Source organism: Falco naumanni, chromosome 9, assembly GCF_017639655.2.
Source record: "Falco naumanni isolate bFalNau1 chromosome 9, bFalNau1.pat, whole genome shotgun sequence".
NCBI classification, from domain to species: Eukaryota; Metazoa; Chordata; class Aves; order Falconiformes; family Falconidae; genus Falco; species Falco naumanni.
Genome location: NC_054062.1, coordinates 50,373,267 through 50,389,162, shown reverse-complemented (window position 1 = coordinate 50,389,162; position 15,896 = coordinate 50,373,267). Strand labels below are relative to the sequence as shown.

At 38.2% G+C, this 15,896-nt stretch overlaps 1 protein-coding gene across 2 annotated transcripts in view; it reads right to left on the bottom strand.

The window, feature by feature from the left end:
- DOCK1 (dedicator of cytokinesis 1) overlaps positions 1 to 15,896 on the bottom strand; it is a 319,815-nt gene that overhangs the window by 270,980 nt on the left and 32,939 nt on the right. The window contains exons 5-13 of one of the 2 annotated variants that reach the window (XM_040605768.1): positions 15,327 to 15,423; positions 11,740 to 11,888; positions 8,412 to 8,547; positions 7,073 to 7,230; positions 6,447 to 6,528; positions 5,881 to 6,016; positions 5,463 to 5,535; positions 2,757 to 2,899; positions 102 to 227 (exon numbers count right to left, since the gene is read on the bottom strand). In XM_040605768.1, the coding sequence (XP_040461702.1) occupies positions 102 to 227; positions 2,757 to 2,899; positions 5,463 to 5,535; positions 5,881 to 6,016; positions 6,447 to 6,528; positions 7,073 to 7,230; positions 8,412 to 8,547; positions 11,740 to 11,888; positions 15,327 to 15,423 (1,100 nt within the window). The remainder of the gene's footprint in view (positions 1 to 101; positions 228 to 2,756; positions 2,900 to 5,462; positions 5,536 to 5,880; positions 6,017 to 6,446; positions 6,529 to 7,072; positions 7,231 to 8,411; positions 8,548 to 11,739; positions 11,889 to 15,326; positions 15,424 to 15,896) is intronic. The other variant, XM_040605769.1, reaches the window with a different exon arrangement.

Sequence of the window (15,896 nt, the reverse complement as noted above, 5' to 3'; positions counted from 1 at the left end):
TCAAATTCACCTCCCCTCCCCTCCGCAAAGCTTCCATACATAGAGATATTTAAAGAAGGCTAAAATGTAACAAAGCAGCATTAATGCATGCAATGACTTACCAGGCATAATAATCTCAGGAAACCCCATTTTCCGAGCCACGGCTGTTGACCTATCAACTAAGTGTGGAAACTCTTTCCTAATCTGATGAATATCTCCTGGAAGAAGTTTCAAAGTCACCCACAAACCTGTTGTGTAAAAACCACAATTATTAAACTGGTGGGATTTTTTTCCTAGTTACAAAAGAATTATTTTTACGCATTCTAAAATGTAAGAACATACATGAAGGTAACTGCTCTTCATTTACAAAAACTAAGGCTTTGGAAATTATTTTAAAACAATCAGAAAAACCCCACCACTTCAAGCAGAAGCATCAGTACAACACATGTATGCCTGATTATATCAGACCTCATGAAAAACTGTATAAAAGCTTCACCTGGAAGCTTACTGGCTGATAAAGAACCTGGGAAACTGGAAATCTGTGAAAAATAACTATTCAGGCCTTTGTATTGTGCACTTTGCACCAATACCATCTAGAAGGCCTCTTGCTAGGGAGGAGTTAGGCATATGTTTAACACCAGAGGCATGTAGCTTCCCTTACACAGGCTTACTAAAGCCAAAAATCTTATTCACAGCCTAAACATTTCAATACAACAGGTCTTCCTTCAGAAGAAAAACAGGTTAGCAAAAGCATACAACAGACAGGAAGAAAGAACTGCTCGGCTATCAGCTGGACCTACCGAAGTCTGGACTGTGGAAACGCAAGCAAGCCTACTGTGCCCTTGGCACGGAGCCAGAGCAACCCTAGAAGAATCCCTCCTGCTTGCAGAACCAGACTTCTCTTACCACTGAAGTCTTCCACAAAGGCTCTCGTGGAAATACAGTTATTAAGCCATTAGCAGAACTGCCACAAGCTTGTATCTATCCTTTGAACTCCCACAAGTTCCTTCTAATGAAACGTTTATCTTCCACGGGAAGAAAGAGAAGTGGCAACATGGATTTGAATGGAAGAACTTAAGTATTACAACCAACCAATATCAAGATGCCAACAAAGGCAGCACCAACAGCAGATACATACCCTGAATTGATTCATCACCACCACCCCCATATGTTGTTTCTGCTGCACTGAACACAAAGAAATCTACAGCATCAGCTTTACATAGTTGACATTTTTCTCTTCAGTAGCACAAGAAACCACTAAAATGCCTCTGCTTGCCAACTAACATCAGGCACACTTGTTACAGGAAAAAGAAAGATACCAAAGTGGGGGAAAAAAAACCAACAAAAACCAACAAAATAACCCAACCAAAGTAGTCCTACGCTTGGTAAAGTGAGTGGCAATCAAGTTTAAGCACAAAATAATTACAGCAGCAATCTGTAGAAGAAAATCCTAAAATTAAAATCTATGAAAAAGAAACCCAAAAATATTCATTTATAAAACAAATTGTGGGTTATCTTGTTACATACACAATTAACTATACATTCATTTTGTATGTATTCGGCAGCCAGTTTCTTTTTTATTAAAATCTCTTATAAAAGGCTATAAGCTGACTTGTTGCCAGAGATGGTTCTAACAGCTGCTATTTCATTAAGCAGTAACTGTACCTACACTGACTGGCTGAGCAACAACTCTTAATCCTTTTCTGTTTGTTTGGGGCCTTTCTTAGGGAAAGAATCTGAAATGAATCAAAGAAGCTGAAATGTTTCCTCCTTTCCGATACACGTTGGCCCCGGGGGGAAAGCAGATCTAAGTTCTCCTCTTTAGCTAATGGGTCATTTAAAAAAAAAGTTTTTATTTAGATTTTTATTTGCTATCAATTAGTAAAAAACACACAAAAAAGTATGTAATATTCCTTGGCTCTACTGTTCAGATAGACACCCCTACACGTGATACAGATATCACCTACATGGTGTTTGGCGGAAACTCCGCACTGGCCTGCGTAAGACTCCCAAGAAAATATTGAAGCCAGTACCACAACAACTGAGCCATCACACAATTCGCTTTTTAACTGGCTGACGTATTGTGATCACATTGTGTTTTATACAAACACAAACCAAAGAAACCCAAACAAACAAACAAAAAAAACCCCAACCACCCAGACTTCAGGAGGTAACTCAGTCTGACATCAGCAGCATACACTGAACGATGAGCAGTGCCACAAGCAGCCCGTAGGACAAGGTGCCAGCGGCGCTGCCTTGCTGGGGCCTCGCTCTCACCACCTCCGAGCTCAGGCGGGCACAGTGCTGGTGGGCGCAACGCCCTGGTCTTCTGGAGATGGAACCAAATGCTGCGAGTGCAGCTGCAAAGCAGGAAAATAAGGCAAAGGAAGGGAAGGAAGAGAATATCCCTTTCTTCAACTTTAGGAGGCCAAAGTCCACAGCTCAAGGGCACAAGAGCTGGATCCCTGAGTCATTTCCCATACAGAAATATAAAGATGTCCAAGTGATGGACAATGCAGGGAAAGGACAGACAACCCGTAGAGTTAACGTGGGGCAGGGGGGGAAGGTGCGGGGCACAGCGGGGTAGCAGAATGAGCCCTGCAGGGTGGGGAAGAAGGGAAACCAACAGTGCAAACACGTTTTCTGTTATCAAACGGCAGCGAACAAATGAAGGTAATGTTATGCACCCTTGAATCTAAAATTAAAGTCATCACGTGTTGCAAATCAAGCAATAAGCAGTTTTAGGTACACCGGTGTATATAAAGAACAGTACGTACCCTGACCCTTGTGGTTAACTTCTTTAGCAGCAATCACTTTGTTTATAACAGTCTGAAGGAAATCATTCTCCCCTGCCACCCTGGGTGAAAAACGGGATGATATGTTCAGCTGCTTGTGTCGAATGGCGTCATCCAACGCTAGCCTGGAGGATGCACATGACGACCAACACCAGGAAACAAAGGGTCACAGAAAACCAGAAGTCACAGTAACAAGGGAACACAAAAGATCATATCATAGTTGTGACAAAGAGTATTTATTAGTCAACGCAAGACAAAGGACAGAAAAGGTAACAAGAAAGACAGAGGAAGATCATTAATCAGAAGAATGCTGATCTACCAGAGAGAAGTACAGCACACCTGCATTGTTACTTCTCCTTTCAGGGACATGCATGCACAGGCCCCAGGACCGCTCTGTGAGGATAGGAAGGATGGGATGTCTCCCTCTGAGAATCCCGTTAAGCAGTGAAAACCTATACAGGCAGTCTTCTCTTTAATATATATAGCAGACTGGCCCTGCAACACCTCCGGGGTCACTTCTGTCATTCTATAGGTTAAGCAGCAGTGCATACCGTCCAAAGGAAAAGCTACCATAAATCTCACAGAAATGGCATAGGAGAAGAACAGCAGATAATCCAAACGTTCTGTTAAACTTGATGAATAAATGAAAAGATGGAAACTATAAATAAACAGCAGCATTAAGTGTCATTTAAGTAATCTTGCCAAGGGCTTTCGACAACCATTGTGTTGGTGGCTATTGAATGAATACAAACAAACAAAGATATGAAAACAGAATTGCATGTGGTACAACAGAAGTGAAGCATGGAATGAGAAGACGACTGTGGCTCATATATACAGCCTAAGTCTATGCTGGAAACAATGACACCAGTATTCATTGCATGTTTTCACATTATTCATATTCTTTTGAATATACTCTTTCAGAAGAATGTTTTAATTTAGTACGGGGTGGGGGTGGGGGGGAAACACATCGTACATCTTTTCAAAAAGCTAGTTTAGATATATAGAAAAAAAAAATCAGTGTTAATGGAGCAGAAAACTAGATGTTCCGTTAGCATTCACTTTGATATACAAAGATTCATTTTCATTGCATACTTCCACACTCACTAAAAAATAAGCTTGCTATTGTTTACCACACAATAAACATATTGTGAACGCACTCTTCCCTAAAAACCCGTTTTCCTTGAAAAATGGAACTGTACTTCTGGTTTTTACCTTAACACCCTCTACACCACTCCAGTGACACCGCTGCACACAAACAAAACAATTACAGACCTGAGGCATATACCTGCTTGGCTCCTATAGCACCTAGAATTTGCAATCCTCTCAACAACCCTACATCTTCAACCACAAGGGCTTCCTGAATTAAGCTTATTTTACAAAATAAAGTTAACTTGAGATATCTGAACATCTATTAGTATATTAATCAAGGAATTTAGCTAACATAACTTTGCTTTGCCTTTTCGAGCAGACAGCAGTCTAACATTTCACACAATGGAAGAACTAAGCATTCATATATTATGCACATTCATTTGACTTATCCCCACTACATTTCCCTATTTCACGGAATAATAAAAAAAACAAAATAAAAAAAATTATGAACTATGGATGGAACAGAGTATTTGCTACACATTCTCTTTTGTTAATAACATTTTACTTCTAAAAGGTTTTTTTCCTACACTTTCTATATATTCACAAAAATTCAGACTATTAAACCCATATTCCTCAATATGATTTTGTGGCTGGAAGTCAAAACTGATCTTTGATGTTATGTTAAATTCATACATGTCCCTACTTTAAAAGGGCAACAAATCTGTATTTGCTATTAGCTATTATTTTAATTTCATTATTCAATAAAATAATAATAATAATAATGCTGTTTGCTATTATCATAAAATAGTGTCTGTCAAACTCCATGGCAGCAACCTTAGAGTCACTGTGGAAGGGTTTGCATTTTTAGATGACTACTAGAAGCAAGACCAGATCCGCACAGCAAACCGATCTCCTTGATTCTGTGAACCAACTACAACAGGTGTGTGAGCAGACACATCCCCTCCCTTACCAGCCAACCAAACTCCCCAAGGTTTCTGCTATATGTCTTGCATGATAATGTTGAATACTAAGGAGATATTGCAGGAGGTATATCAAGCCATCCTTCAAATTCTCAACTTTTGTTTTTATTCCAATTAATGTGGCCCCTACTATGAAATTATATCTGCTACCAAGGAAAAGATAAATGTTATTGTTGCCTAATTTCACAGAAGTCCCCTTCAGTGGATTTTGGTAATGCTGCTGGTCTTTGTCAACCTCAGGCAGAGCTAAGCCAGTAATGTACTTATTCTAAGCATTTCACCGCTTACACATTTTCACCCTGACATCTTCAAAAAAAAAAAAAAAAACAACAAAAAAACCCCACAAGACTGCAAAACTGGGAATGCATGCTTTAAACTCAAGATTTAACAAGCAGAAAAATTTCTGGGGCTACCACTATTATAACTAATGGGAAAGTATCAAGAAGCAATATTAGTAAGTACAACTTAAAATAAAAAATAAATAATGAAATAAATTAATTTCAGAATATCTACTTCTTCCAATCTAAAGTTTTAAATGTTGCTTGGTGTTCTTTTTAAATGAAAGTTAAAATCTTAATTCTTTTACTTCTGCTTATACTTTAAACTATTCCCTACTTACGGTTGAAATGGTATGAAGTGCTGTTTGTCCTCATCGTCAACTTTTCCATTAATTATGTCAGTAACATCCATTACTGAAAACAAAAACAAAGTGTACTGAATTAAGTGATCAACATGGGAAGACGGCTGCTGAGGGAGTACCCTAGGGGATTGGAAGCAATGGTGACTCAGAAGAGGGATGGAGTTATCAACTGCATAATTTCAGAATTTTCCTATAAAATAATACCATGTTGCAAATAACCTTTGGCATCTCTAGCTAACACAAGTCCTGGAAGATACAGTAAATTCTAAAATTCAGCAATCAGTCTGATTAAATTTAGAACAATTTTGAGTTTATACAATCCCACAGGAGTTTCACACATCCAAGCTTCTGCACAAGAATATAATGTGATATAGGCAGATATGGCACACAGACTTACCTGCCACTCCAAAAGGTCGCCGCAGCCCAGAAGTTAGTTTTCTCGTGTTGTTGTCCCTCAGCTCCATTCTGCCCACTCGCACAATCTGACAGACAAAACTGATCTTCTCCCTTTTCAGGTCTTTGCTTCCCAGGTCCTAGAAATAAAAATTTCTTCAGATTACTTTATAATAATTGAATTTCAAGTCCCATTTTAGTAGGCAGAAGGCTTGCTGCTCAAAATTTGCCTTTGCCACGTTAGTGTCTAGCACCGGGGCAAACTGTTCTCTGAGAAAGGGAGTTTTTGTAACAGTACTTAAGCATCTTGACTTCTGTGTAAATTAATTGCTTAGGCGGCAAAATCATTTCTAGGAAGTTAAAATTTCAAAGAGCAACTTTGATTTTAGCCAGGTGTCGAGAATACTCAGTAGTACTTATGAGAAATGTCTCATGTAAGCCTCCCCCAGGATCCCCACCCGCAGAGGTAACCCCACGCTGTTTACATACAGACCATTACACTCCTCAGTTATTCAGAAGCTACAAAACAAGTGCTTTAAAGTCTGCCAGCTGAACCGTGTGCACACTTACGGTGAATACTGCGCGAAGGTTATGCAACCTGTCTATGTCTTTAGGGAGTCCACAGCTTGACCACCGCACCAAGTAGTTTTCACTGAAAGAACAACATTTTGAAGACTTTCTGTTTAAATGGCTTCCTTTAACATAAGCAGACAAAATCAGCTTCAGAATTTACAGAAGACTATATTAAACCTGATCTACTTACCCTAAACAAATGAATATTTACTTAGTGGATAGCTGGCATTTATTTCCCTTTGGGTATATCATTTATAAAAAGAAAGCAACTCCTCAGCAACGAAGTGTAAGGATTTCTTTAAAGTGGCAGGGTATTTTAGAAATCAGTATCTCAGATTCGTGCTGCTAAGCAAGGGCACACAGCCTTGCAGGTGTGTTCACGTCTCGTGTAAGCTCGGCGCTGAGGGAAGCCATGGGCACAGCGCAACCCGGACACGTACCCAAGGGGAAGGGACTTGCCTGATGCTGTGCTGAACGTGACGATGAAGTGCTGCTGCACTGCTGCTTCCCAGGTGACCCTGTCCTGCACCTTTCACAGAAATTTGACTTTCATCCTGCAAAACTACCACACTACTATAACTGAACAAGCACAGATTAGGGAGTGCACTCAGGAGAGCACTTACCTGATAAATTTTGATTCCAGTGGATCATACAGAGACATCAGGACTTCAGCATCTTCTCCTATTTTACAGACTACATTTTTTAAATTTACAAATAAAGCAAATGAAGGAGTGGCAGCAAACTTGGCTTGTCTGTTGATATCTATATTCTGTTTCTGAGACTGTAATTCAAAACCAGAAGAAACTCAAGTTTAACTTAGCCTAGCAAACATCCAACTGCTACAAAACTTTCCTAAAACCTTTCAGTCTGAAGTTTTTTCATTGAATGTCTACTCCTGTGTTCTTTGTTTATATTAGGATTTGAAATAGACTGCATTTTCTGGATCTGTCTTGAAGTACCACATACAAGGATAAAGAAAACAAACAAACAAACAGGGGGGTGTCTTTACTCTGCTAATGAAAGCTGAACAAATAGAGGGAAAAAAACAAAGCCTCAAATATACCTGACAAAAAAAAAAGAAAAAAAAGGAAGTTGCTTTTTCTGATGTTTTTAGGACAGGTACAGAGTGCCAAGAAAGACAGGAAAGAAAACAGTGCCATTTCTACAGGTTACCCACCCCTTGGAATTTAGCTCCCACAAACTTCTCACACACTACTTTATCTAGGCAGAAGGGAGGAATGCACATCAGAAAAAAAAGGAAACTGGCTGAGGCAGGGACAAAGAAACAATTTTGAATGTAAAAATGCAATAGTTTCAAGCTCATTTAAACTGGTGTATTTTTACACCAACTTTGGCAAGGGCTGCAAGCATGTGCATGGCCCATTACAACTCAACAGGACGCAGTAACTCATTAAGTTGCACTAACGCACTCATGAGAGACTCCTCAGGAATACCATGCTCCACTAACTGCTGCTGACATGGGCAGGACTTCTTACAACATAAATGTTCTTCCTTTTAAAAATAATAATTTGAATTGCAAAGAAACTGACTATTCAAGTCTGAGAATGTCTTTAAATTTGCCCCTTCTATTTCAGCAAACAAATTTTCAGTATTGGCATGCAGAAATACAAACATAATTGAGGACATTCTACTTAATTCTCAAAAATTCTCTCATGACAACTTAACATACAAACCTGCTAGATAAGTGTCTCTGATATTAACCTACAAATGTAGCCAGCTTATTAATAAAGGTCCTAACCAGAAATTTTACTAAGCCCTTTAAATGATGAAAAAGACAATTAAGCAGCGTATAGACAAACAAGTCCTTACAAAATGTTTAAGTCTGATAATAACTCATAAACGTATCAAACACTTCATTACAATGCTAAAAATAACAGTGACCTAGTTAGTTTATAGTTTTATGTTTCGAAGGGAAATGCTACAGTGCATAGTATATCTTACTTTCTCCTCCTGTAGCCTCTCTTCAACTTGCTTGGAAGCTATTTCATGTGCTCTGAAAAGGCTAATCGTGCTGGTCTGCTCTGGGTCCAAAATATTGCCATCTTCATCTCTAACAACCAGATCTAAATCAAGAATTCTAAACAAACACACAAAATACGCTGTGAATTAACAGTGCTCAAATCAATGCTTAAAAAAACACCTGCCAAGTGTTCAACATCAACTTCATACACACCTGGCATATGGTAGAAAAAAAAAATTTGACACATCATACAACAATTTAACATGTCAACAACCCCGGAGATAACCATCGCTGGCTGGAAGTCACTTTTTCCCACAGCACAGGAAGAACCAATGTAAATGCAATAGCAGAACGGCTGGGGAAGTAATTTCTTAAACAACTAAATTTGCAAGAAACTTTTTGTCTCCTCCTCTGATTCACCTGACAGAATGAACAGCCAACCACACAGCCACAGCACACACGAGTTGGTCAGTTCATCGTCTCCCACTCAGCAGGCATATTCATGTTTTAGCAAAAACCTATGAGATACAAGAAGGCAGAAGTTGCTTCTCCTTGTTTAAAGCAGAAGCCAGATTTCTGTCAGCAGGGTGTTAACGTCCACCGTTACCTTCTGCAGCGAGGAAGGTTTATTATGCCATAATCAAATCCAGTCTTAAGACAGACCTTTCACATTTTTCCATGTTAGTACAGTGCTGGCAGCAGAACAAAGGATAAAAATAACCAGGTCTAGGTTGATCCACATTTGTCTACCTATCTTCCATAAGACCTCCTCACCTCTGTTCCAATTCACATGGTCCCCGTTTTCTTCTTCTAAATCTGTAGACACATCTCATGATGGAGCTGCTGTAACTTTGGTTTTGAAATATATTTGATCAATGAGCTTAAACCAAACTTGGAGTGTCTGATAAGCCACAGTGAGATTCGTGGTTTATCTGAGAGTAAGTCCCCTTTGGACAAAGGCCTCAATCACTTGGAAAGAAAATGGGATCTGTGGCAGATGAAGACATGTTTTGTGTACTTAGAGGATAACTCCTCATCCCTCTGTAACAAGAGGGAAGCCTGGAGTTGTTACACAAAGCCTTGGGCAGGGTCAATGCACAAACCCCTCCAATTAATTGCACTGCATTAATTCAAAGATGGATGATCATCACTCAAACAGGCTGCAGAGCGCAGGGAGCAGCTCATTAAGAAACACCTCCTAAGCTCAGCTCCGTCAGTGGACCCAGTCATCGCAAAACCCTGCTAAGCACCTCTGGAACACCAAACTCCCACATGAATTTTCTAGTGAGAAAAAGGTTTCATCATTGAAACCAAACAGAAAAGCAGCCAAAACTGTCTTGCTCCTCCCTACTACCATTCCTGGACGGCAGCCACAGCAGGAGATACACCCACTGACCGCCTGTATCGTAACTGTCAGTCTGCAATGGACAAAAGCGGAGTCCTTCCACAGGAGACAGCCGCCTGGACCAGAGGAAAAGGTATCCCAGAAATTCAGAGAAAGACTAATCACCCAGCCTACTACACATCAACAGGACAAGAATGGGTGCACAGACTGTCAAATAAATAGAAGCAAACACTCCTTTGATTTAATTTCTTTGTTTTATCCTTTACCTTGCAAATGATGCTTGGAACAAATTTGAGATTTTTTCTTAAGTGCCCCAGTTACAGATTTTTGCAACTGAACAAAAAATGTGTTTTCACAACAAAACTACCTGACCCAATTTCAAAAAATACATTAAAAATACAAATTCATAAGACCATTTTCACTTCCTCAGCTATTTTGACAACATGCAGTGAAACTGTTCTCTTTATTTATAGAAAAAAAAAATCTTATTTACAAATCAGTATTTCACAAAACAGGAGCAGTTACGATATGATTAGATCAGAAAACATTTATAAAACGAATAATGAATTCATTCTGTCTGGGTATTGAAATCATCATTCATGCTTATTTTAGACAAAACTGAATGTATGACTACATCAGAAACATATGGTATCTTTCAGTTGTGAGTTTTTACCCAGAAGTTCAAATTCACTTCCCTCCTGTACTCCACAGAGAATGTTCTGATCACTTAATTAGTCCATCAGAACATTATGAATATAAAGCACAGCACAAGATGTTCCATTGTATTTGAACACTGAGCATCTGGAGGTTATTCAGAGTAACTTTAACCAACTCCTTAGACAGATGGTAAAATACAGTAGCCAAACAAATAATATCAACAACATCTGGTTAATTGTCTATTGAGGTACAACAGTCCATATCTTGGATTATAAACGATAATTACTGACTGAATGCAGTGACTGATGATTTTTTATTATTTTTTTTTTAAATCACAGCTTTTGCTGGTAAAGTGCATGAACAAAAATACTGCAAATCTGGCAGTTCTTAAAGAATAAATACAAATAGCTGAAATTCAATGAGTTATTTACATCACAAGGCATTTAAAGACTGGTTGGCTGAAAACTTTTTCAGCCCCCAGGTGCACAGTACTACACCGCTGCCTCTCAGTATTCAAAACACTGCTTCAAATAATTTTCTGATTTAAGAATAAGATATGATTTCTCATTTTCAATCAAAATGGGAAGTCATAACTGTATAGACAACTTGTAACCTAAATCACGTATTTAAAAAAAAAAATTACCTTAAACACAGACCACTGTTTGGAGAGTTCATACATCTGAATTACTAACATATCTAATGTATGCAACCTATACTGCTGTCTTTTGAGGTGGGGGTAAGTAAATATTTCCTTCACAATTTCCATTCTCTTCTGTTAAGTAGATACTTTCTTTTATTAAATCTCTCTGTTAATCTTCTGGTACAAGCTGGATACTATATAAAGTAGAGGAACAATGAGCTAAACGATGTTTTGGAGCCAAATACTTCAACATCACATTACAGATAAGTGGCTCCAGGGCAAACGCAGCTGGTGGCGTTGAGAAGGCAAGAACTGTTTATGCTGGAAAAGCAAGTAGAGTTTAAATTGTATTTTGAATGGAGACAATACCTGCACTTTTCTATTGACCTTAAAAATTACAACTTCATACTAGTATCAAATTGATAATATCATGTGAGAGAGTTATCTATTTAATCCACTTTATATATTATAATTTGTACTACACTTTAAAGATGCTGTATCAACTTCATTCTTTATCTTGCTATAACAGGACTGTTAATATGCTACTATCACATCTCCATAAATACAGGAACTAAAGAATCCTGCAAGAAGTTGTTGACAGCTGCTGTGTATTATACAAGCTGATTTGGTTTTAAGCATAAACACTGGGAAAATATTGTTCACAAACCTGTTGCCATAATCAATTTTGGCAGTCACCTTCTTTTTCAGTTCTTTGAGCTCATCTTGGGGTAGGGTCCCAGACAGTATTTGAGATCTCCACTCAATAAGATCATATATCATGTGTCGTACACTGCGAAACATTTCTCTGTTATCTTGCTGTTTGGATGAAAATGACAGGTAGAAGTTAGTTTTGAAGTCTACTGAGCATCTTTTAAATAAAATGCAATTATAAAATACAAATTCAAAAAAGTAACTGTCTACAAACAACTCTAAATTAGGAGCCTAACTTTCTATGGCACAGAACACTGAAGACAGTCTTACAAATGTAAATGCCTGTGTTTATGTTACCTTAAAACCTGGATCATACTGTATTCAGAACAGGCATTCAAAGGAAAGAGATCCTTTGATGGGTTTACAGAGTAACTTTATTCAATGACCCTCTATACTGAGTAGAGCAGGACTAAAAATGGTGGATTTTAACACCAAGAGGCTCAAGCGCTGCAACACTCCATCTGCAACATATTACAGAATCCGCCCCCCCCCAGTTAAACCTTCAGAGTAACACTTTAAAATTCCTTAGAGTGCAAAGCCAAGCGCATCAGTGTCTTATGAGTCCACAGGTAACATCTGAAGGAAAGTGAACAAACAGAAAAGCACTAAACCTTATACGAAGTTAAATAGCTTAATTGTTTATAAAGGCTGGAACTATGGATATTAAACAGTGCCAGCAGCATACACAAACTTTCCTTGGCAACATTCAGCTAAGCTAGGAAACAGGAAGATGAAGTTCCAGGTTTTCAGTAGAAGAAACCTCATTTCCAGAGGGTTTTCTATATGCATGCCCATACACCCATGCATTCAGAGACAAAAGATCAAATCTTTAACCACAAAACAGAATCTGACATGTTGATTTAAACTGTGGACAGTGCATACAGACAACAATTTTAGCACAAACAATGCTATGCAAAACTGAAGCTGCAGAACAACGGCCTTTCTATTTTTATTGTGAAAGATAACGTCAAGACAAAGACAACACAGAGGCCCTGAATGCTTTGATGTTACCCAGAAGCAGTCTCTCCTACTGTCTTCATAACCCTTAAAATCTAAGCCATGAGTTTAATACACTCTTTAAAAGAATACATCTTTCTAAACACCCTACATCAATGAATTATTCAGGCTACATGTAGCTACCTTTCATGCAGACTACACCTAGGCCTTATTTGACTGAGAACAACCGGAATAATTAGATAATTAAAATAAAATTCTGCGCTATGTATAAAAGACAACAAAAAAACTGCAGAAGGTGCAGGAAAAGAATATAATGACTCAAAGACTCAGGGGGAAAAAGTATCTAACTGTGAAACTTAAAGACTTCAGTCTGTTCAGATTATCAAAAACTGACTTGATTATAGTGTGAAAACCTTCACAGAGAGAAAATACCCATTATTAAAAGCTTTTTAATGTAGCAGAGAAAGGCACAATAGGCACATGTAGCCGGAAGCGAAATACAGACAAATCCAAATGGGAAAGAGGTTCATGATTTTCGATGCTGCAGGCAATCAAACTGGTGAGATGAAGAATATGCCACATTCTCTGCTACCTGCAAATCAAAACTGAATACCTATTCAATATTCAAACACGAATTACAATCTGAATAAAGGCATAAATGTGGCCATTTAATGACTTCTGATATGCAAGATGTGAACAACATGGAAAACCTCTCTAGTCTGCAGACTGACCAGTTTGAAACTGGCTGCCTCCATTAAACCAAATTTCCCTTGAAAAGGCGATCCCAGTGCACCAACGCTCTTTTTGGCAGTGGACTACATAGAATTAATCTAACAAATATCCTTGAGATACAAAACAAGTTCATTAAGTAATCTACCTGCTCAAAGTAAAGCTGTAACAGGGACTGAAACATTTTCTGCTACCAACTAAGGCCACTACTGGCATCATCACACTTTGCCTGCTCTCGAATTCAAAGTTACTAGCAAAGCACTGCAGTATTCTTTAGCTGTTTGTATGTCTTTATGGAAGTAAATGCATGGCAAATGAGATGTTAAACATTAACTGTTTCATCAACTGATCCCCACACCAAAAGAATTCTATAACTTCCTAAAAATTACTGCTACAAAAGCACACACAAGTATTGGTAAGAAAACTTTTTAAAACGTCTCTCTGCTATTCTTCCCTTCTTATTTCATGTGCACCACAACCGAGTCTTGTGCGATTCTTCAAGTGGTATTTCTCTGACATTAAGAAATACCAGGTTTCATACTCAGGATAATCCCCCAAAAAAGACAGCAGGGTCAAAATGTATTCCTCACTGTCCTCAGCAGCACACAGCAGTGGAACCATGGGCAAAGCTGTTCTCAGTATCCTCAACAGATTCTGCTTCTCCTAGTTTGCTTCTGCCTGCCTATTTCCTTGCTCCTCAACACGTGACCTCTCTAGTATCACATCACATTAAAGCTCTCTCTTTAATATATAATCTGTTTCTCTTCATATATCCTTCACCTCATCTATTGCAACATTACATCACTTCCAGCATACTATATTTTTAATCTTTGTTTTCATGGGTGCAATTAAAACCATGTTACTCAACACAAACATCTTCAGAACCAGTTAGTATCTTCATTATGCAGCTTGTACTTTTGTGATAGAAGATTTCAAATATATTTATAAGAAGCAGAGAGTCTTCATTAAACCCTACTTACATTTATGTAAGATTTTCATGTTCCCCCCTTATCTTGTTACGGTGACCTTACACAACGAGAGCATAAAAAGTCTGAGCTAGGTGCCTTACGCCCTATGGCATGCTGTCGCTTTACATCTGACCTGCACATTTAAGTGTGAATTTGAACTCTACTTAGACTTTACTTATGAGCACTTTCATCTGTGTAGTTTCATGGCTACTGTATCTTTCTATTATCCCATCTGAGAGACTATAAATGCAAATGCTTATTACTATAAATTTCTAAGAATATATTCTTATGTGCTTGGAGCTTAAGCATATGAAAATAACCATGTATATAAAAGGTCAAGATAAATTGGGACCAGTCAACTTCAAGTGCAAGAATAATGAGAGGTAAAAGGCTTACACTGATGATTTTTTAAAAGTTTAAGTTTATGTCCACAAATTCGACATCAAATACGCAGTTTTTCCATAACATAGACCAAACAGCCTTAAGAACCGCCCTGAAAACCATTTTCTTCATTTAATTAATACAACTGTGTATTAGATTTTTCCAAATCTGTATACATCTTAAATACCCGATGTATTCTGTATAATAGCACCCCATGAAAAATGGGTCGTAATTGCTCAAGATTATTGCTAGATCAAGGTAACGCTAAAAAAACTGATTATGCACAAGAAATATACACTGAGAAAACACTCAAAAGAAACATTACTGAGATTTAGGCCTTAACATAGAAGATGCTAAACAGCTTTTCAGCACTAGAAGTAGCCTTTAAAAACAACAGCAGAAGTGGAATTTCATCAATAGTTCCTTTATACTTCTCACTGTACCTTTCACAGCAGCAATATTTTCATACTTTATACTATTGTAAATGTTTTCTGAAGTTGATACTTACAACATATAGCTGCCGCCATATTATGGACCATTCCCGCAGCGTTGTGGTAACCTCCTGAATCAAAGGGAGCTCGTTGGGTATAACTGTTTCATGTTGTCTTAAAAGGCAGAGAAAAAAAAATTAAAACCTTGAATTAAGCAGTCGTTTTGGGAAGGTTTGTAGAATCATTCCTAAGAACGAACTGCTCATTTCCAAAGACAGTTCAATAATGACAGGGTTTACAGTAACATCACTTACGATAAATTTATAAGTTAAAAAAGAATGTATTCTCAGGTACAGGAGAAGCAGTGTGCACCAGCAGAGGGTACTCAGGGTGGGCTGAGACTATACTACTGAACTCACACTCCCTCTTCCCCCCCTCCCCTTACTTCTATATTCAGAAGCTAAGGATATTGATACATGCCTCACCATACCATTTGTTATTGAGACACTGATTTTACAAGAGGCAACCAAGATGAAAGCCAGATATGCACAACCTGCAATGCCATGACACTAATGCATAATTGTTTTCCAAACTATTGGTCTTCCAAAGAAATATCAAGCATGCAAGTCATGAAATTTCTGTATGAC